The 23030-nt window shown below is 40.1% G+C and overlaps 1 protein-coding gene and 1 pseudogene across 1 annotated transcript in view; one reads left to right on the plus strand and one right to left on the minus strand.

Annotated features, from left to right (window-relative positions):
- Positions 1–1909, minus strand: part of LOC150059814 (large ribosomal subunit protein eL24 pseudogene) — a 32235-nt pseudogene extending 30326 nt beyond the window's left edge.
- A 2457-nt stretch (positions 1910–4366) lies between these two features.
- Mettl24 (methyltransferase like 24) overlaps positions 4367–23030 on the plus strand; it is a 64377-nt gene continuing 45713 nt past the window's right edge. Inside the window, exons 1-2 of the mRNA XM_090338291.1 lie at positions 4367–4445; positions 14327–14555. Coding sequence (XP_090194417.1) covers positions 14361–14555 — 195 coding nt within the window. The 5' untranslated portion in view covers positions 4367–4445; positions 14327–14360. The remainder of the gene's footprint in view (positions 4446–14326; positions 14556–23030) is intronic.

A 23030-nucleotide genomic window follows, 5' to 3' on the forward strand; every position in this document is an offset into this window, starting at 1 on the left:
CATAGAACACGAGACCCAGTTTCATCAGAAATGCATTTTTTTAGTTATTATGAAAGGCTATGAGGGCATGGAAGAGTTCTGCAGTCGATAATACAATCTGCTGCTGGCAAGAAATGGTTAAATCATAAACATAGTGCTCTGTTCTGAGAGAAGACTCCAGATACAGCTTTTTATGGCAACCCCCAAACCATATGCCTGCAGGAAGCGAGCCTTGCAGTACAAAATTAATCTAAGATACAGTGGTTATTCTGAACTAGAAAAAAGAAAATGCTTTAAAGTCTGTTTTTTTTCTATTTGCTTATCTATCGATCTATCTATCTATCATCTATCTAATTACTCACCTATTTGTAAGAATAACCTAAGAACTCATGGTTTGGAGCTGCCAACAATAAATTGACAACATTATAACAATCGTATTACTTTTTGGCATTCAACAATAGTATTATATTGATTTTCCTTCTCTCTCTCATTTCCCCCACCCCCTCTCTCTTTCTCTCATTCTCTCGTTCTCTCTCTCTCTCTCTCTCTCTCTCTCTCTCTCTCTCTCTCTCTCTCTCTCTCTCTCTCATACACACACACACACACACACACACACACACACACACACAACCAGAACAAAAGCAACAAAAGTTTAGTTCTTCCCTTGAGCCTTCCAAAACAATGGGACTGTATCAACAAACAGTTGACAAGGAATTTTTGCCCAAAGTCTCCAAATTTTAAAGACTTCCTTTGCCACATTCCAGTTATGAGCTGGCAGTAATGCTATTCAAGCTTTTGGAATAAAAAAGGAAAGAAAGAAAGAAAGGGAAGAAAGAAAGAAAAGGAAGAAAGAAAGGGAAGAAAGAAAGAAAAAGAAGAAAGAAAGGGAAGAAAGAAAGAAAGGAAGAAAGAAAGAAAGAAAGAACGAAAGAAAGAAAGAAAGAAAGGTAGATTAGTTCCCTTTGAGCTAACTAACTAAAAAAGAAAATATTTCAGAAAATATTTTTCCCTTCTGGAGTCTATTTTTCTTTATCCAGACTTGATTTGCTTTTCTATGGCTAAAATTACAAGGGGAATGAGGCATAGAGAGAACATAATTACTTGAGTTAGAGCAGAGCTCCATTTTACCATCCTGGCTTCACTTGCTTACAAGGGAGTTTATTGAAGCCCTGGTCATAAATCTTATCTAGAAAGTGTGAAAAGTCAATATTTAATTAAATTTAAGGAGAGAATTTTATGAAGGACTTCTATGTATTTTCAAAAGCCTAATGTCTGTCAATGAAATGGTTAATGAATGATTAGAATCAGATAACTCCTTGTTTTATTTTTGAGCTGAGACAGGAAGGAGTCTGGATGGTAATGCTGTGTTTTTAAAAGGAATATCATTGTGTAAGACAAAAATCTTTTTTTTTTTTAAGTTACAGATCTTTATTTCAAAGTCTGATCTGCCAAACCAGAGTTTTCCACCAACTTGGGGAGCAGAAATCTTCACAGGCTTTACAATTTTTGGTTAGGCACAGCCTTTGTGGGAGCCTTAGCAGCAGCCATTGCTGTCTTCTTGGATGATTGCTTAGCCTTTTTTGCTTCCTTGGCAGCCCGAATAGCTTATTCTTGCTGGGTTCTGATTCCTCTAACTTCTGGGTTCTGATTCCTCTTGGCTATTATGTCAGCAAGCGATGCACCAATGCTGGCCCTTTGGAATTTGACTGCATGTCGGGTTCTTTTCTTTTGAATTTCTTCCGATTGTCCTTTCTTGTGCTTTCCTCTGTAGAGGACAGTCCAGTTTACCTGTCGAGGATTCCTCTTGGAATGGAAGGCTGACTCCCATTTTGCATTAAGCAATTGGAAAACCTTCATCAGTCCTGGCGTAGCGCCTCCCGTGCCCAGGGTAGATCTTGTACCCGCTCAAAATGCAGAGTTTGACCTTCATGGCGGCAGCTGGAGGCGACAAAAATCTTATAATAAGAAAAATGCTAACCTAGACCAACTGTCATCTATAGCAGGGCAAACTCTAGTCAATGGCTTTAACAAAGGAGGACCAGCTAGACTTAAAAGGCTTGACTTTTGGTTTTTAATACCTGACTTGGTAAGTTTGTAGCTAGCTGTGGGTGCCAAGCCTGTCTGGCCCTTCCTTAAGAGTGGTATTGGAGGGCCTGCCCTGTTCCTTTGGAAGCTCAGGCCCGTGTATAACCTTAAGCTCCTAAGACACAACTGAGATCAGTATGGAACCTTTCCTTGGGACAAAAGACCAGGCCACCCACCTAAGAATCACCTTGGGAAGCATAATACATGTTCCCAGGAGTCAGTGCTTACCATTCTGATGGAACCTGAATGTTAAGTACTGCCCAAGCTATTCTGATTCAATTGGATTACACTTTACAAAGTGCTGTGGAAGAGGCCAAGTTAGATTTTGATGGTGCTAGGAGGAAAGCATGAACACATCCTGTCTGCCATTATCCAACAACCAGAAACATCAGCCGGCGCAGTGAACAGGAAGCTGCCCTGCAGCAACTGACTCAGGCTTCTGAGTCCAGATACACCTTGGAGGCCCAAGAACTGCCTTGGACTCACCTGCTTCCTGCTAGAGCAGGTCTGGAACAGAAAAGGCTAAAGAGGAGGACGCAGCACAGCAATCTTCCCTACTATAAAGTAGATCAGAGCCCAGTATGCACAAGGAACTCTGACTGATTACATTAGGCATTTTCCTGCTCTTGGGGCAGGATGGATTCGTGGGGACAAGGAAGTGGCCTGGCAGAGTCTCCCTTTCTCTCTGAGATAAGAGTAGAAGGTGAGTTCTACAAGGGTACCATGCTGATGTACCCCAGTAATATTTGTATTCTGCACTAGTTGCTTGAGAGAGTTCCATTTGCGATTACTTTTCCCTTTAGACAGTGATTGGAGATAGAGAAGTATGAAGATACTGGATTGAAGGAAAGACCAGTGTTTTTGCGAGGGCAGGCCAGCCATAGATTATAGCAATCAGACTGCAATGCTGGTTGAATAGGAAATAAATGATTTACAGTAAAGGCTTGGGTAAGTCTAGAATACCTTAGAAGAAGAAGAAGACAGTTATCACTTACTGTTAGGTTTTTCTAGTAAATTCAAGCAAGAAACTATATCACCCTTTGTACATAGAGTATTTTGTTGTGTTCTTTTTTTTTTTTTTTTTTTTTTTTACTAGGCCAAACTCCCGGCCCTCACTGCTAGCTTCTTTTTTTTTTTTTGCCAGTCTTGGGCTTGGGCTCAGGGCCTGAGCACTGTCCTTGGACTTTCTCAAGGCTAGAGCTCTACCACTTGAGCCTCAGCACCACTTCCGGCTTTTTTCTATGTATATGGTACCGAGGAATTGAACCCAGGTCTTCATGCATGCTAGGCAAGCACTTTAACCACTAGGCCAAACTCCCCGCCCTATTTTGTTGTGTTCTATGTGACAGCTGAGTCTTGGTGCATCACGGCCGTGAGAGTTGCTTCTGTGGGCTCTCTCTCTCTCTCTGCACACACGTGTGCATGTGTATATATGTGTGTGTGTGTGTGTGTGTGTATGAGAGAGAGAGAGGTCCTGAGTTCAATCCTGGGTGCTGTTCCTGAGTTTCTTTTTCTCACCGCTAGCATTTTACCACTTGTGCCTCAGATCCACTTCCAGGTATTTTGATAATTTATTGGAGATAAGGGTCTCAATGACTTCCTGCCTTGGCTGGTTTCGAACCTGGATCCTCTTGCGTAGCTAGGATTACAAATATGAGCCACTAGTGCTCAGCAGAAAGAAGCTCTTTAGGGCAGCTTATCATCTTATCAACAGAAAGTACACAATAATTTCACTTGACCCACAGTCAGCTGTGTATTCTGGATAATGTATCATCTTTCTGGCCTTATTGGCTCCACCTTCCTGCGTTAAGGAACAAATACCCTTGGGAGAACCCTTCTGAGATCAAGGCCAGTGGTCAGAGCACACATTTCACCCTGTTCTCTGTGTCTGGGATTCCCTGGGCTAATACTTGAGCCTTCTGGCCAAATCTGGTTCATCCTTCCAGACTCACACACCACTGCATAGCCTCTTGATGCTTCTCTTTCATCTCTGTTCCTGATTTGCTCTCTGAACAGATTGTACTAACAGCTCTGAATTCCCCTTCCAATCTACACTGAGTCTCCATGAGGCTACTTCTTATCTGGTATATAGTTTAAATTCCTAGGAACATTCTCCAGAAGTCTTGTGCTTGGTTCCCTGGAGAGAAGAGAACTCTCCTATTAGAGTTTTTAGGAACAAGGAAAGCAGTTTGCCACCTACCTGCCATTTAGCATCCACCACTGTAAGTTATTCATATTGATTTCCAATCCTTGCAGATTGTGTGTGATCACATGGGTACAGACTCCAGCCTTGCCAGCAATCCCTGGTTGGTGTGTCTTGATGACAGATTTGGCTTAATTCATCAAATCCGCAACAAGCAGTGCCGCCTCTATTCTCTAGGGTGAGTACATTTACTCTCCACTCCTCCCGCAGAAGAAAACACAATTCCTGCAGACAGCCCTGGCTTCTTCAGGTACACAGAATTATGACTGGTGTCTGTGTTTACAGGCACGCTGCTTTGTCTCCTGTCCTTGTTACAGACTGATTTGTTATGCTACTGTAGGCACAAGCAGGTCACTGAGGTTGCCTTGTCTAGAGCTGCCTTTATTTATTTATTTTCTTGGTGGGTAAATTCCTGTTAATCAAACTCTGGAATTGTGCTCACCAGGCTAGCACTCTACTACTTGAGCCACATCCCTGCCTCTATTATGACCAAAACATGTCTTTGGTGCTTTTAACAATTAGGATGGGCTAGATGGTGGTGTCGTTCATGTGCACGTTTGGATGAAAATAATAATATGATTACCTTTCTAGTGTAGATTGGTGGGGAGGTAAAAGGCAAGATTCCAGCTTATTGTTATCTTTCAGAAGATCAGGTGATACTAGAGTTTGGTTGTAGGGCCTTACATTTAATAGGAAAGCACTATACCACTTGAGCCCCTATCCTATTTTTTCTCTCCCCCACCCTCACAGGATCTTGCCTTTTGTGGAGGCAGCTTGGACTGTGTTACTCCCATTTACATCTCTTCTGTAGCTGAAATTGACCTACCTGTTAGTTGAGATAGAGCCTTGCTAACTTTTTCCTTGCTGCTTTGGATGAGCTTGAACTATGATTCTCCCTGTCTCTACCTCTTAAGTGGGCATAATGACAGGCATACTCCACCTGCCTGGTCTGCAGTCACTTTTGTTCCCATTCTGTTGATAACAAATTGGCAGTTTGAGTTTTCTCAGGATAAATATAATCCTCTGGTTGAAAATGAGGATTTCCAACTAGAACTAGCATGCCCTCCTTATAAAAAGAAAGAACACTAATTACCTATACTTATGAAACATAAAAATATGTTAAAATTTTTATATACAACTGTGACTAATTCAAGACCAGTGATAGCCACTCCTTGACTTTTTATTTTTTTGGTCATGGGACTTGAACTTGGGCCTGGGCACTGTCCCTGAGCTCTTCAGCTCAAGGCTAGTGCTCTATCACTTGAACCAGAATACCACTTCCGGTTTTCTAGTGGTTCAATGGAGATAAAAGTCTCATGGATTTTAGTGCCCGGGCTGGCTTTAAACTGCGATCCTCAGATCTCAGCCTCTTAAATAGCTACAGACATGAGCCACTGGTGCCTGGCTCCTTGATTTTATATTGTGTGCCAATGATAAATTTATGTATGACTAAGAGCAGTAGCTCTTGCTTAGTTATTCAGAAGGCAGAGCTAGGAATTTAGAATGAGGTTAACTTAGGTAAAAATGTTAGCAAGATTCTCTTGTAATCAACAAGCCACGTATAGAAGCTCATATCTGCATTCCTGCTTTCCCAATGGTGGGTGGAAAAGAACTGAGGTCTCGAACTGGCTCCAGGCAAAAGCAGAAGACCTGATACAAAAGATAAATTAAAGCAAGAGGACTGGGGATTTTGGTTCAACTAGTAGGGCGATTGCCTAGCCCTGCAAAAAAAGATGTGTGTGTGTGTGTGTGTGTGTGTGTGTGTGTGTGTGTGTGTATGTGTGTGCTGATCTTTGGGCTTGAACTCAGGACTTAGGTGCTGTCTCTGAGCTAGTGCTTCACCACTTATGACACAACTTCATTTTTGTTTTTCTTTTGGAGTTAATTGGAGATAAGTCTCACAGATTTTGCTGCCCACTCTGACTTTGAACCACAATCCTCAGATCTCAGCCTCTGGAGTAGCTAATATTACAGGTGTGAGCCTCTGGTGGTGGCTATCATTTTGTACTTGACTAAAAAGAAAGTGAAAGGAACTTTTAAAAAAAAAATCATGTGAAAGAATTGATATTCAATTAAAGTTGAAAATGATCTCAATGCACAAATGGATTTAAGGAGCTTTTAGTAAAAGGATGTATATAATGTGGGAGGCTATTTCACCAAATGCTTCATTGCGCAGTCCTGAACTTACAAATGATAATATGCCCAAGACAAGGCAGGAGGGAGTTATTTCAGTTTGTAACAACACCCTGGTCTATGGATGCTTGTAGAAACTATGCAGGTTCTCAGGCTAGACCCCTGAAGACAAACCTAGAGAGCCTACAGACATGCTTGCTCCTCATCTACAGGTTTCACTATCTGCCTCTACACTTTACGTTCTGACCATGGCCAAGGTGGGCAGGGTTAGGAAGAGCTATCTGATATGGAGACCTCCCCAAGGGTACCCAAAGAGGACCATCATTACTATAAAACTCCAAGCGACAAGAATTACCAAACATCATGGATTGGAAATAAAGCAAAAGATTCCACTGAAAGTTTAAGCATCGTGTAACCATTCTTATACTGAATAAGAGAGATATTGAGATGGCATCTATCAGTGAGACTCAGCATATAGTAGACACTCAGTATTTGCGCTGTAAATGATGGCTTGAAGGGCGGAGTCCATGGAAGGAAATTGGGCTCAGAGTCTAAAGGCTGGGGTGGGTATCGAGCTGCTCAGGCCATTGCTTGGAACTGAGCTCTTTTCTCTGAGAATTAGAGCTATGTTTCTAGTCTGCAGGAAGAGCTGGAAGTTGTGACAACAGAGTTTATGTCACAAGAAAAACTTGTCAAAGTAGTATAAAATAATTGCATTGTATCACATGTAAATTGGAGATCTCAGCTGTAGTCTACATTTATTGCTCCAAACTGTCTTTATAGTTTAATGTTATACACACTGAAATAATTTTATGTTAAGCATATATAGTAAAATAAAACTTGGAAAGCTAGTTTTTGGGAAAAATTCTAAGTTCCTTTTTTCCCCCTAATATTTCCGAATGGGTAGATAAGGAGGTTCTACAGTAATACCTCAGATGATTACAAAAAGGTTGTGTGTGTGTGTGTGTGTGTGTGTGTGTGTGTGTGTGTTTTGAGCTCAAGACCTTGGTACTGTCTCTTAGTTTTCTTGGTCAAGGTTGGCACTTGACTACTTGAGTTACAGATCCACTTCTGGCTATTTGATTATTGATTGGAGATAAGAGTCTCGCAGACTTTCTTGCTTGGCTGGCTTTGCACTGAGATCCTTAACTCCCTATTGCTCAAAGCTCCATCCTCAAGCAATTACTCCCTGATGTTCTGTCTCTGTAGATGTGCATGCTCTGGATATTTCATGAAATGGAATGATATAAGACGTGGCCCTTTGTAAGTGTGTGCTTCACTCACCATGGTTTCTTTGTTGTTGTTAGTTGTGCCACTTGAACACTGGGCCTGGGTGTTGTCCCTCTGCTCTTTAACTCAAGGCTACCACCCTACCCCTGGAGCCATAATGCCACTTCTAGTTTTCTAGTGGTTAATTGGAGGTAAGAATCTCATGGACTTTAGTGCCTGGGCTGGCTTTCAACTGAGATCCTCAGATCTCAGCCTCCTGAGTAGTTAGGATTACAAGTGTGGGCCACCATGCCCGGCCACTCACTATGTCTTTTAAATTTCACCCACATTGTAGCATGCATGTAACAATATTTCATCCCTTTTTGTATCTGAATACTATTCCATTGTTCATGTGATTATGAATATGAACAATGTCCTTTGGTTGTTTCCATTTTTTCAGTTATGTTCAAAGAGTCATCTCATAAAAGGTTTTAAGTAGGCATATGTTTTCATTTGTTATTTATTGTTTACTTATTATTTATTTATTATTAAATTCCCACAAATAATTTCTGGTAGTTCTAGTTTCTCCACATCCTTGCCAATACTTACTCTAATTGGTCTTCAATTATAGTCATCCTGATGGATGTGAAACGCTATCTCATGGTAGCTTCATTTTAAATATCTTTTTTTTTTTTGCCAGTCCTGGGCTTGAGCTCAGGGCCTGAGCACTGTCCTTGGACTTTCTCAAGGCTAGAGCTCTACTACTTGAGCCTCAGCACCACTTCCGGCTTTTTTCTATATATGTGGTATCAAGGAATCGAACCCGGGTCTTCGTGCATGCTAGGCAAGCACTTTAACCACTAGGCCAAACTCCCAGCCCTTCATTTAAATATCTTAAAGGATAATAATCATGAATATCTCCTTCTGTCCTTTGCTCTGAATTTTTCATTCCTAGGGAATGGAAAGGCCATTCACCTTAATACTCTCTCTCTGTCTTTCTATCTATCTATCTTCTTAATACTCTCAAATGTGTATGTGTGTGTGTGTGTGTGTGTGTGTGTGTGTGTGTGTGTGTGCATGCTTGAACTCAGGGCCTGGGCTCTGTCCCTGAGTTTCTTTGGCTTAAGGCTAGTTCTCTACCACTTGAGTCACAGCACCACTTTTGGATTTTTTCTGAGTAGTTTTATTGGAGATAAGAGTCTCATGGATGTTCTTTCTGGGATGGTGATCCTCAGATCTCATTCTCGTAAGTATCTAGGGTTAAAGGCATAAGCCACCATTGTCAAGTTCTCAAAAATATTTTTAAGAGTATACAAAGACCTGGAACAGAGGCGCGCTCCTCTCTCCTCTCTCTCTCCTCTCTCTCTCTCTCTCTCTCTCTCTCTCTCTCTCTCTCTCTCTCTCTCTCTCTCTCTCTCTCTCTCTCTCTCTCTCTCTCTCTCTCTCTCTCTCTCCTGGTGACATAAAAGGGCATGTGATTGACAGCACCACTCTCAGATATTCCAGAGAACTCCACCATTGTACAACTTGCAAGTGAGTGCTTCCTTCAAGAATCCTTACCAGCATCCTCAAGAAAAGCATCACAATGGCCATTATGGGGTGAATGACATTCCCTAACGTTGTGACTGTTGCTTCCTTCTTAACTCTCTTGATGGCTGGAAAAGACTAGGAAGAGAGAAAACTGAGCCCCCATTTACACTTTGATCTGAATCCATGTGGCTAGTCCTTCTTGCTGCCTGGAGTCAACATTGAAATATTTCTATCAAGTAAACTTTTCTACAGGGAATTCTCTTTCCATCTTTGTAAGTGATTTCCTTTAAGAATAAATTCATATTTATATAAATAAGCAGCCATTGTAATATAGTTATTTATTCAAAATTCTTTCTCCATTACTTCACTTTAAGTTTCATCAGTATGTATTTGTCTTTTTGTCTCTCATGTCCAGTAGTGTAGCTTGCATTTATAAAGTATTCTATAAATATATTTAGGTACGTGAGTCAAGCTGTGAAATACTACCCATCACTTCTATGCTTAGATATTGTGTGGCATATTTTGAGGATTTGCGACTTTCTCTAAGAGGGTTTTTTTGTTTGTTTTTCGATGTAGGCAGTGTTCTGTAGTTCTGTCAGCAGATCTTCCCACATGGAAAATTAGGGAATATGCAGGTTCAACATAGACCTTCCTTCAGGGAGCTTTTCCATCTAATAATGGACACTTTTATCCCTGAAAGCGTAAATAGATCCGATAATTCCAAGTCTTATTCATGAGTTACAAGGTGGAAGTAGAGAAAGAGAGTGTACACTTTGGAATTAGCAGGATTGGCTGTGACTCGAGTTAAGACTACTTTGGGCTATTTTCTCGTTTCACAGCACCTTTGTGCATTCCATATGCAATTCTTCATGCTGTTTGCAGCTCCCACAAACATAACTAATTTCCACTAAGCCCAAAGAAGTCTGATTTCGACTACATAAAAGTGACAGTTGTAGACAATAATTAAATCAGCATAGCTTACCACTTTCCAATGTAGTATATGTTTATATACTAATATTAAATTGTATGAAAATATTACAATGAAACCTCTGGTCTTGTCTGGTCAATATATGCTAACAATAAAGATGATTAAATGAAAAATGGGTGCAATTGGGGCCGGGAGTTTGGCCTAGTGGTTAAAATGCTTGCCTAGCATGCATGAAGACCCAGGTTCGATTCCTTGGTACCACATACATAGGAAAAAGCCGGAAGTGGTGCTGAGGCTCAAGTGGTAGAGCTCTAGCCTTGAGAAAGTCCAAGGACAGTGCTCAGGCCCTGAGCTATAAATAATAAAAAAATTTAAAAAAAGAAAAATGGGTGCAAATAATGTAAGTTAAAAAAATAGCCACCAGAAGGCTGAGATCTGAGAACTGAGGTTTGAGCCAGCCTGGTCAGGAAAGTCTCTGAGACCTTTATCTACAAAGCAATCAGAAAAGCTAGAAGTGGAGCTGTGGCTCAAGTGGTAGAGTGCTGGCCTTGAGCAAGAAAGATCAGTGCCCAAGCCCCGAGTTTAAGCCCCAAGATAAGCACACTCACAAAAAAATTAAAAATAGTTTTATGTTATCTAATATATCATACAAAATGACAGCTCATTATTTAATGATTAATATATGAGTGTATGTGATTGTAATAATTTGTGTTACATAACACCCATACATATGTAAAAACCTTAAGGAATGTTATACAAAAAAACTGTCGGCTTTATTAATCTCTGGAACTTAATGGCTAAAATTTCTAGCTGTAGATGTAGAAAAATCTCATTTTTTGATTTCTATACTACTTGATTCTTTCTATAGTATTTGATTCTTTTCTTTTTTTTATTGTATTTTATTGTCAGGATAACATACAGAGGGGTTATGTGCAGTCATAATTCTTATTTTTAATTATAAGAAATTAGTTTAAAGATTTCAGATATATGTCAATGGTATAGTGCCTGCTATGCAGGTTCAAGACTCTGGCTTTGACTCCCAGCTTCACAAAACATAACAAAATAAAACAAAAGAAACCTATTTCAAGTTGGAAACCAATTAGTATGCAATAAAATGGCTTATCTAACCTCCCATGAGAAAAAAAAAAAAACAAACAGAACAGTTTGTGGCTAATTTAATCCTTTAATTTCTTGATTAAAATGTATGTGTTTTAGAGTAGAGAATTGTTCTTGGAAAAGAAAAACCCGAAAATTTACAGAGGAAGTATGCACATTTTGTTTAATTCTCGAAGGTTATGTACAAGTGATATTTAATGAGTATTTGGGTCATCTTTTTCTCTTAGCAAAGTTTCAGAATTACCCTATGATAACATTGCTTTGCTCATCTAAGTTTTAAATAAATTTAATGAAATATAAAAGCCCTTGGTTTGAGTGACTTCTACAGCATTCTAACCTGTATAGAAATAAATCTGCCTACTAAGAATGCTTTGTAGTTTCAGCTGGAACTCTAGGATTTATATTTATGTCACATATCAGCTAGTTTTGCAGTGTAACAAATCATCCTAATACTCAGTGGATTAAAAGCTACTGTTATTTATGGTTGCTAATACGTTTGCTGGTCTTCTGGGTTTCAGTTGATCTAGGCAATTCTCAGCTAGGAGGCTTTATTTCATGATAAGGTGACTGTGGGTAGTTCCATTTTCTTCTTCTTCTTTTTTTTTTTTTTTTGATATAGAAGTCTGGAAGACTGCCTCTGCTCCTCATAGTTCCTATTCTGCTGAGACAAGCAAGCTATCCATAAGACTAGTGGATGAGAGCAAACAGAAGTAGTCCAGAACTATGATGAGGACTGCATACCTCTTGGAAGGAAACGAGTCACAAGGCTAAGCCATAAAACCAAGGGGCAGGAATGGCATTCCCTTATAATGCACATGGCAGGAGTACACGCAGAGGAAGAGTGAAAAACTAGGGACAAAAAGTCAATCTGCCATATCAGAGTAAATGATAGAAAAATTGGAAAGGGAATGGGTAGAATCTATAGTAGTTGAAGCAGTGTGGATTCAATAGGGAACATGACTTTTTGGTGGAAGAAACGGGAATGCTTGAGAAGAGTGCTGGATTCTTCTTTTTCTTTTGCCAAATAGTATGAAAGAACTTCAGTGGAGGGGGCACGTAAAATCTGATGGGAAAATAAGCAGTACAGGAGGGTGAGCAGAGAGGACAAGACAAAGAAGACTGCTAGATAGGGCTGGGGAGCAGCTCCACATTGAAGACATTTTTTTTTTTTTTTTTGCCAGTCATGGGGCATGGACTCAGGGCCTGATCACTGTCATTAGACTTTCTCAAGGCCAGAGCTCTACCACTGGAGTCACAGCACCACTTTCTGGCTTTTGGTATGTATGTGGTACCAACGAATCGAACCCAGGGCTTTGTGTATGCTAGGCAAGTACTCTACTACTAGGCCAAACTCCTGGCCCTGAAAACTTATTGCAATGAATTGAAATTTGCTAAATAATTGTTATCTACTGTATTTCTAAGTTTCAAAAGTATGCAGTGGTCTGAATTAGTAATCTAAGAGTATATAACATGTTTCCATACTGGATTTTGCCAACATACTGTAGAAATTCTGTGGGACTTGGGTCTACGGAATCAAGCTACCTTTAGAGAGAAAAAAATTATTATTTTGAACAAGAATTAACTCTCTCTCTTCTCATTTATTTCCATACTTTGTACCACTTTAATTAAAATGATAATTCTTACATAGTGATGCAAGAAATATTCTTGTAAATTCAGTGTTTGAGAGTATATGAATAACTCATATGATATGTTACCTACTAAGTACATTGCTTCCCCTTATTGATGTGAATTTAGATAAAGAACTTTTTATTTGTTTCTTGTGCTTTAGATCCAATCGAATCACATGCACTTGCTCTTAAAGGAAACTATACTCTTTTATCTTATTTTATTTTATTTTCATTGTTGGTTATAGGGCTTAAATTCAGGTCCTGGGAGCTGGCCCTAAGCCTCTTTGTGCTCACGGCTAGTGCTCTACCATTTGAGCCACAGTACCACTTCTAGTTTTTCAGTGGAGATTTGGAAATAAGAGTCTCATGGAGGCTTCTGCTCGGGTTGGATTTGAACTGTAGCCCTCAGATCGTCGACTCCTGAGTAGCTAGGATTAAAGGCTTGAGCTACCAGCACCTGGTGAAAACTATAATATTTTAAAGCATATCCTGTTCAAAGAAAATGGCTGCCATCTGTAAGTTAAATTTCATACGCAGCATGATGGCCTTTATAATGGAGACACATTTAGTTCGTTGGCAGAATGTATTTCTCCTTAGGGGAATAATCCTATGACTTTTATTTTTGGCATTTTCTAAGAACATCTCTTAGGACTAGTGGATATTTTTATTTGTCTCAATGCTACTATGATTTATGTCCTTAAAAATCATCCTCAGCCAGGCACAGTGGCTTAAACTTTTAATTGTAAATACTTGAGATGTAAAGATCAGAGGATTGTGGTCCCAGGCTAGCCTGGACAAAAAGAAGTTCATGAGTTTCCATTTCAACCAATGGGTGAGGATGGTGGCACAAACGTCTTATCCCAGCTACAGGAGAAGCACAGTATCTGGACTTAAAGTTGCAAGCTTGTCATTCCCGGAAATGGAGGAAGCACAGGGGAAGGAATGGTAGTTAGCCCAGCCAGGGTATAAAGTAAGACCCCACCTCATAAATATCCAACACACAAAGGAGCTGGAAGGCATGACTCAGTGGTGGAACTTGAGCTCAATCCTCAGTGCTGCTGAAAAAAATATTCTCATATTCTTCCACATTTCTCTCTTTCTTTTTTATAGAGGTTTTGAGCTGCAGTGCTTATATGTTGCTTGAAAGGAAGTTTATTGAATGTATGCATTAGACATATATTAAAACCAGAGAAAGCTGGATAAGATTAAGAAAATTAGTCTGGACTGGAGGGTCTGGTAGTTTTAAGTGTAGAGTACTTGCCTGACAAGTGGAAAGCCCTAGATTCAAATCCTAGTACCACAAAAAGAAGGAAAGAAGGGAGGGAGGGAGAGAGGGAAGGAAGGAAGGAAGAAAGGAAGGAAGGAAGGAAGGAAGGAAGGAAGGAAGGAAGGAAGGAAGGAAGGAAAGAGGGAGGGAAGGAAACAGACTGATTTTTGAAACCATGGTTTAAGTCACTTCAATACTTTACTTCATTTGTATTTTTGGTTACTGGTCTCCTTCCTCTTTTACTCCAGGCTAGGAAGTGATGATATTCATTTCGAGACAAGCATGGCCAATAATGGGTGTGAAGTGCACCGTTTTGATCCTAGTGTCAAATCAGCTCACATTCTGGAGAGCCATCGCTTTTGGCACCACCGCGTGTCCATTGATTGGCGAGATCCACATCCAGCTGTCGCCGCTCAAAAGACCCACAGCAACACCCGAAAACTGAGAAGCATCTTGGACGAATTTGGGCATCATAAGGTGGGACTTTGCATTTGCTTTCATAATTAAATAAAGTGAACAAGCCCATCAAATACAAATCAAGGGTTACAATATTGACATTGGAAAGTTGAGGTCCAAGTTTAATCTTAGTGTTCACTCAACATTATTTATGAAATCAGCTCTATGGATGTAAAATTTTGGCAAGGGAGGAGGGAAATGTTTACATTGACTTGAAGATTTTAATCATTGTGGCAAAGATTCTGGCCAACACTGGGCAAGAAGACTGCCCCAAGGTAGACTGTGGAAGAGCACACCATTTATGTCAGAAAGAAATACACAAAAATCTAATCTAGGTTTATGTTTGGTAAGATACTGCTTGTGTATATTTCTCATTATAACATGTTTCTCACTATGTTGAGCCTGTAGGCTTCTGAAATTTACAGGATATGTGTAGCCTTGATTAAAATTTACTTTGCTAAATAGTATGAACATTATGTTTCAGTTTGAGTCTGCAAATATTTGATTGTGGATAGAGGCAAAAGAGAAATATCATCTTTGAAGTATGTTCGCAAAAAGTAATTTTTAACGTAAAATATCTAAGCTAATCACATTTTGTACGCTGCTGCTAAAATGCCTGAGTGTGGTTGGTTGGTTTGATCTGCAACGTTTTTTGAGTTTGGGCTGTTTTGGCTTATGATCCGCAGCCAGAGGTGGCATGAAACGTAGAACTTGCAGAGTGGGCATTCATCTGAGAGACAGGGTTTATGAAACCTTCTAATTTAAGTAGCTTCTTGATCTTTAGTAACAGAATTTCCTGCTGTATTGTTCTTTCTCCTCTCCCTCTTTCATTTTTAAAAGTTGCTTTAATTACACAAAGAATGTATTCTTCTTGTATCATGCATTTGACTATTGATTGGTATTTTGCTTTGCCCAGTGAGAGTAACTAGCATTTAATAGTCAGGAACATTCATGGATTTTGTAAGTGAAAATTCAGAACAAAACCCTTATTCATACACTATTAATATTTCAATAAGTGTGGCAAAAGATTACATTTTTGTGAATTTTGTTTTTTTAATTTTTTTGTCATTTGTTACCTTTGTAGACTTTTATTTTTACAGCTGAAAATTACAGGTCCTATTCTCAAGACACCAACTGGGGAGCTAATACGTACACTTTATGTTCAGTAAGGAGCCTTGCTGCTCCCCGCTCTTGCCTTTTTCTTCCTAGCCTTCTCCCCTCTCTCCCAAGGAAAAACTGAGTAGGAAAAGAGGTGAAATTTAATGCCATCTTGCAATTTTGGATACTATTTTAGCAAAAAATATCCCCCAAAGTGATGCTAAAATCAGGCTTTGAAAAGGCCATGGATGGGCATAATTGATGTAACCCCATTTCCTATAGAGAATATGTTTTGAATAACAAGTCACAATCCTGGATTGTGTTTTGCTTTGATTAGCTTCCTGGGAGTTGCAGTGACAAGGCTGCATTCAGGGGAGAAAGCAGAGAGGTCTTTGTAGCACCACCCTTGAGACAGCTGGAGGATTTATAAGCATGCTTAGAAAGGATTGCTTATGTTCCTAAGGCTATTTGTTTTTATTGAAAGTATTAATAACAATAAAAGTGATCTGACTTATAATCACTGGGTATATTTTTACTGCTAAATACAACAAAAGTCATGCTTAAAGAATTAAAGTTATCCTAATATACTTTCATAGGGATTTTTTTTTTTTGGTAAGTGGTTTCCAACCAAAGCAACATGCTACATCCATGGATGTGTGATTGTTCCCATCAGCAACATGCTTGGAGGGGCACCATGGGGCCAGGTGAAAGCAAAACTTGCCTGGGGCCCATGGCAAGCCTGGTCGGTCTTCATTTCTCTTCATGTGAATAGACCTTGGTAGATATGAGTTAGCGATGGCAAGGAGGCAAAGAGATCAAAGCACTCAAAGTGTCAGTGCCTTTGCCTTGCCTTCTTTACTTACTGATTTTTGAAAGGGCCATTGGGAACCAAAGTTTCTTTTATTCTGTGTGACTTTAAAATATTCTATATAGTTTTGCAATCATTTCCCAGTTTATCTACTTCCCTCTCCTTCCCTCCTTCTCTATACCCAAGCTTAGATTCCAGTCATTCAAAATATTATGGGCTAAATCAAAGGCAGTATTTTGAGAAGGTGACAGAAAGATAAGATGCATATGACTTTTGCAGTGCTTTAAAAAAAGAAACCCTTGGTTGATTTTAACTTCAAGCTATAAAGGAGAACTTTCCTAGAACGCAGGTAAGGAGCAATTAGCTATATCAGCAAAGCTATGTGAATCAAGAGGCAATCTAACAGGGAATAGTATCTTCTAGGGTCTAGCATTATTTCTGCCTTTCTGAGATGGGAGCTTGACACTGAGACTAAACCAATGGCAACTACAAGCACGTTGTTAATACTGCTCAATGTTGGGATGTTTGTTGGGAATAATACTTTAGCTTTTCTGAAAATACAAAACGATATAGTCTTTTAGGAAGGAAACCTGATCACATGGGTGTGTTACTTTTTATTCCTAGAAATCTTTTTGCCAGCCAGGCTCTGGTGCTCATCTGTAATCTAGCTACTCTGCGTAGTCCTGGCTGTTAACGTAGCACATTTTCCCAGAATGTATGAAGACTGAATACATTTTCTACTCATACTAATTATATTCTACACTTATCACCTCCCAGTTCCCTTCTCTTCCCTTCCTTTCCTTCCCCTTCCCTTTTCTCCCCTTCCCCTCCCCTTCCTCCCCCTACCTTCCCCCTCCCCTTCCTTTCTTTCCCCTCTTCTTCCTTCCCCTTCCCTTCTTTCCTCTCCCCTTCTTTCCCCTCCCCTCCCCTCCTCTTCTCTCCCCTTCCCTTCTTCTATTAAGGATTAAAATCAGGGCCTCTGGCTTGCACTCTAATCTAACATTTAAGACACATTCCCGTCCTTTTGTTTTTCATTTGCTTTACAGATAGGATCTCCCATTAGCTTTCACCAGGCTGGCCCTTGAACTGTCATCTTCTCACTTCCACCTCCCAAGTAGCTAGGACCACAGGCATGTGCTAGCATGCCTAGATTGTTTTTGAGACATGGCCTTTCTAGCTTTTGCCTATCTTAGCCTCGAATTATGATCTCAGTTTTCTCCTCTTGAGTATCTGAGATGACGACTGTATAGCCCCATACCTCTCCTCCAACTCTTTAAGACATAGAATTTCAATGAATTACATACTGAAATGTTACTGCATACTCAGGCTTGTTTGTGAGAAATTATGATCATTACTATTAGCAGTCTACGAAGAAGCCTTTTATTTGGATGGAAATTGTGAACAGGAAAAATGCAGCTCCTTCGGTATAAGTATTTCTGAGTTTAGGGTACACACCTCCATTTTTAGTGTTACAACTCTGGACTTTAGGTGCCAGTGCCCCACACTCAACAGCTGTTATTACAGCTTGGAGCTTTGAATGTCAGTGGTCTGAGCTCTTACTGTGACAGCTCTGGGTGGCTTTCAGAAGCTATAGGTAGCAATTCTTCACACCTTTCTGGAACTCTTAGCCAAGACTTGTAGCTCTATCTAGTCTTAGCTCTCCGTGGTCTCTTGCTTTCTGCAGTCCTTGCTCTTCATAGCCTTTCACCTTCTGCAGTCTGTAGAATCTCAGGTCTCTGCACGCTTTTGCCTTCTCAGCAATCCCAGAGTCTTTCGCAATATCAGCAGTCCAGCTGTCTCTGTGTCCAGCAGCTTTGGAACTCTTCAGCTCTCTGTTAGCTAGTGAAGGTTGTGCCTGGGGCTGACAGCCCTGGAAATGGCCTGCTTTTTGCATTATCTATTTCAGCCCACTCCACTCATAAATACTATAAGAGATGGGTGCTCATGCCTCTAACTCTACCTTCTCAGGAAGCTGAGACCTGAGGATCATGGTTTCAAGCCAGTCCAGACAGGAAAGTCTCTAAGATTCATCTCCAATTAACTACCAGAAAACTAGGGGTGGAGCTGTGGATCAAAGTGGAAGAACACTTGCTTTGAGCAACAAAGCTCAGGAACAGCTCCCAGGCCCTGAGTTCAAGCCCCAGGACCACCACCACCAACAAAAAGATTGCAAGTGGGCAGTGAAGCCAATCTGAGTAGGCCTTATTGTGAAAGAGTGTTACAGCCCGGGATGTAGTGCAAATGGTCTCCTGAGCTGACTGGAGGAGAATTAGAGAAGGGCTGCTTACATGCCACTTTGTATAGCCAGTGCCGCACATGCACAGATTTCCCCGTCTATTTGTTACACAGTCTGTTCAGGCTGTACTGGGACTGTGTGTTCCAGCTGTCATGGGCTGGGTGTTCATCCCCAGCCTTCTTGAGGACTTCAGTGAGGGTGTCAGTTGTAGCTATGGGTAAGGTATTCTAACAAAGTCTTTCACTGCCAACTCAGGATCCCAGGAGTTACCTGATGGAAGCAAATCCTGAAAGCCACTGTGATTGGAGCAGCCATGACATAGTTGGGTGGTTTCTGTGTATGGAGGATGCCTCCCTGAGCAGCCATGAGATGGCTAAAGCAGCCATGCCTATCACTGTCATGTTGACAAGGGAAAACAACCAGGAAGAAGTAGCTGATGGATTGACAGCTCCCATGGCTCCCCAGGAAAGAGGCAGTGCTGAAGCTGCAATTGCTGCCATCTCTGACTGGTCTTTAGGAGTGGCAGTGATGTCATTCACAGCCCAGAACCACAGAGACAGCAGTAGTAATTTCCATGTGACCTCCTGGGTCTGGGACAGTGACTGGATTCTGCTGCTAGACAGGTGCCACTGCAGCCGGAGGAGGGAGAAGGGAAAGAGGATCTGATAGCTGTCAATCAAGCAATGGATTCATAGTCATTTAAAGAGAAAAACAAAAACAAAAAACAAATCAAACATCGAGAAGTGCTTACCACAAAGCTCTAACATGAAATCAACATTCTTCAGCAATTAACGGTGCTTAGCCTCTAGAACCCAGCTTATGAAAGGTTTGGCTGTTCTGGTTTATCTCATTGCTGCTTTCAAGTCTTAACCCCTGCTTAAGCACTGCTGAGAATAGGGCCAATATGGCTTGCGGAGAGCTTACCTTTGTGAACTAATTAATCTAGATTTGAAATGTGGGTCCACTTTGTTAGCCCTTGGCATCCGTCAAGTAGTTTAACCTCTCTGCAGAAGTTGTGGCTTGTTTTGAGAATTTGATCTGAGAACACAGTAGAAAGCCAGACCTGTAGTAATCATTAGACTGTTTTCAGTAAACTCAGAGGGTTGTTCAAGAATCTTATACTCAATTTTATAGAAACGATTGGTCTTTCTTCCTTTTCAGGGAAATAATATCAGAGATTTCTCTGGAAATTGCTAACTGCACCTAATTCTAGTCCCAATTTTTAATGAATGCTTTGATGAACGCTTTGTGAGACAGCAAAGGGCAAATAGGTTCTTTAGATGTGATTGTAAGAGAATTCTTATTGCTTGTTGCCTTGAGGCACTGAACCAGCCTGCTGGTCAGTGTGTAAATACTGTATAGAAATTAAATAAGCTGCAGGGAGTTAATTGCAATCTGTTCCACATGAGCAGATATAGACCTTGGGGCTGGATCTCCTGGTTGCATGGCCCCAGGGAGCTGGGCTTCCTGCCTGTCAACTTGAGATCTTTTCCCTTGCTGACCCCATCACTACCCCTGGAGCTCCAGTTTTTTCTTGGATCTGAATTGAATTATAGTTTCTGCCTCTCTAGGCTGGGGGCTTGACATCAGTTTCCTGATGTGTTTTCTGTTGTGTTTGAGAGAAAATGAAGTTCAAGATCAAATTACAAAAAGATTTTTCTTTTTGCTTATCAAATCGGCAAATAGAAGCAAGTTATTAATATTTTGTTCCATATTAGAGAATTTGTTAGGAATAATACTCTGGCTTTACTGGAAATAGAAAATGATGTCATCTTTCAGGAAGGGAACTTGACCATATGAGTCTGCATATGCATGTATATGTATATCTAGATCTAGATCTAGATCTAGATATGGATGTGTGTACATGTGTGTGCCTGTATATATGTCATTTCTTAATTCTTAGAAATGTTTTTTTGCTAGCCAGGCATTGGTGTTCATGACTGTAATCTTACCTACGCAAGAGGCCGCGTTCTGAGGCTTATTGTTCAAAGTCAGCACAGGCAGACAAGTCTGTGAGACTCTTATTTCCAATTCCAAAAACCCAGAGTAGAGCTGTGACTCTATCATTTAGAGCACTAGCCATGAGCATAAAGCTCAGCGGCAGTGCCTAGGCCTTGAGCTCAAGTCCCAGGATCAGATTGTGCACACATGCGCACGCATACTATACACACACACACACACACACACACACCCCAAGTCTTTTTATCATGATTCTGTTTTAATTTGTGATTAGTTCTGCAACACCAGCTTTCAAAAGAAAGATTTATATGAAATACAATCTTAGATTTCTTTATTTTCTTCCTTTTGAATAGTTTTAATCTATGTGTGGCTGGCTAATAACAGCAACTATTCATTATAAATCTGGATTGTATTTAAAATCTAATCCATTGGGGCTGGGAGTTTGGCCTAGTGGTAGAGTGCCTGCCTAGCATGCACGAAGACCTGGGTTCAATTCCTCAGTACCACATACATAATAAAAGCTAGAAATGGTGTGGTGGCTCAGGGTAGAACACTAGCCTTGAGGAAAGCCCAAGGACAGTGCTCAGGCCCTGAACTCAAGCCCAGGACTGGCAAAAAAAAAAAAAAAAATCTAATCCATTAATTGGTTTTTAATAGGTATGTGTTCATTCACATAATTATAATTATTGTGATTACTTTTGTAGTTGTCCTAATTTTTACTTTTGGACTTTTGTTTTTTTCATAATTTTTTTATTCTCTTCTGTTGAAGCATACAGCTCTCTCTCTCTCTCTCTCTCTCTCTCTCTCTCTCTCTCTCTCTCTCTCTTTCTCTCTCTCTCTCTCTCCTTTCTTTCTTTTTTACTTGTGGAGTTGTTTGGTATTTTTTTTGCCAGTCCTGGGACTTGAACTCAGGGCCTGAGCACTGTCCTTAGACTTTTTCTCAAGGCTAGAGCTCTACCACTTGAGCCACAGCAGCACTTCTGCCTTTTTTTCTATGTGATACCGAGGAATTGAACCCATGTCTTTGTGCATGCTAGGAAAGCACTCTACGACTAGGCCACGCTCCCGGCCCAGTTGTGGAATTTTCAGAATTTGATTTTATTGTCAAAGTGATGTACAGAGGGGTTACAGTTACCTATGTGAGGCAGTGAGTACATTTCTTGTTGAAATTGTTATTCCTCCCATGGGTTAGTCCTCCCATGTTTTTCTCCTACTTTCCCTCCCCACTAATCCAAAGTTGTATAGTTCATTTCTAACATATTGCCTTGTATTGTTGTTGTATTGGTTCTTTGTCCTTTGTCCCTTTTTAAATTTTTTTTTGTCCTTTGTCCTCTGTATCACCATTTTATTGTTTCCCTTCCCTTCCTTAATTCAGATAAACATATATACATCAGATACCAAAATCAATTGCAGTGGTCTATCTTTCTAAATACTGAGACTTGATTTTAGAGCCTTGTACTTGTTAGGGTTGGTTACTTGGCTGGTGCTCTATCGATTGAGCCTCATCTCTAGCCTGATTTTTCGTCTGGTTTATTAGAGATGAGGAGTCTCGGACTTTCTCTAGGCTGGCTTTGAATCATGATCCTCCAGGTCTTCGCCTCCTGAATACCTAAGATTAAAGGCAAGTGCCACCAGTGCCCAGCTCAAAGTATGTATCTCTATTCTTTATGGCTATTCCTAATTTCTTTATTTTCTTTCAATCTTTTTTTTTTCAGTGCTGTGAATGAAACCCAGAGCCTTGTATAACAGTAAGGTACCCAAACCCCTATTCTTAAAAAATGTATGTAATTCATTCTATACTTTTAAAACAGCATACTTAAGTAATGCACCCTTCATCTGGTGAATATAATGTAACCCTTCTGTTAATTACAATAAAAATATATGAAAAAACAAAACAAAAAAACAACATACTAGATTGTTTATCTGAAGTGTAAAAGTGACCCTCACATTATTATTATCGGGAGTCTTACCTTTTTAATATTTTGATTTGAATAAAACCTAAAAATTATTGGAATAATATAATGAAATTTCATATAATTCTTTTATATATTTCTAGTTATAACTCACCAACTGTTGAATAAAACCTAAAAATTATTGGAATAATATAATGAAGTTTCATATAATTCTTTTATATATTTCTAATTATAACTCACCAACTGTTAGGGTTTTTTTTGGTTGTTTTTGTTTTTGTTCTTGGTTTTTGTCAGTCTTGGCGACTGAACTCAGAGCCTGGGCACTGACCTTGGACACTTTTTTGCTCAAGGCTAGTGCCCTGCCACTTGATCCACAGCACCATTTCCAGCTTTGTCTGTGTATGTGGTGCTGAGGAATCGAATCCAGGGCTTCATTCATGCTAGGCAAGCACTCTACCACTAGGCCATCCTCCTGGCCCTGT

The sequence above is a fragment of the Megascapheus bottae genome, chromosome 8 (assembly GCF_031878675.1).
Source record: "Megascapheus bottae isolate mThoBot1 chromosome 8, mThoBot2.hap1, whole genome shotgun sequence".
Lineage (NCBI taxonomy): Eukaryota > Metazoa > Chordata > Mammalia > Rodentia > Geomyidae > Megascapheus > Megascapheus bottae.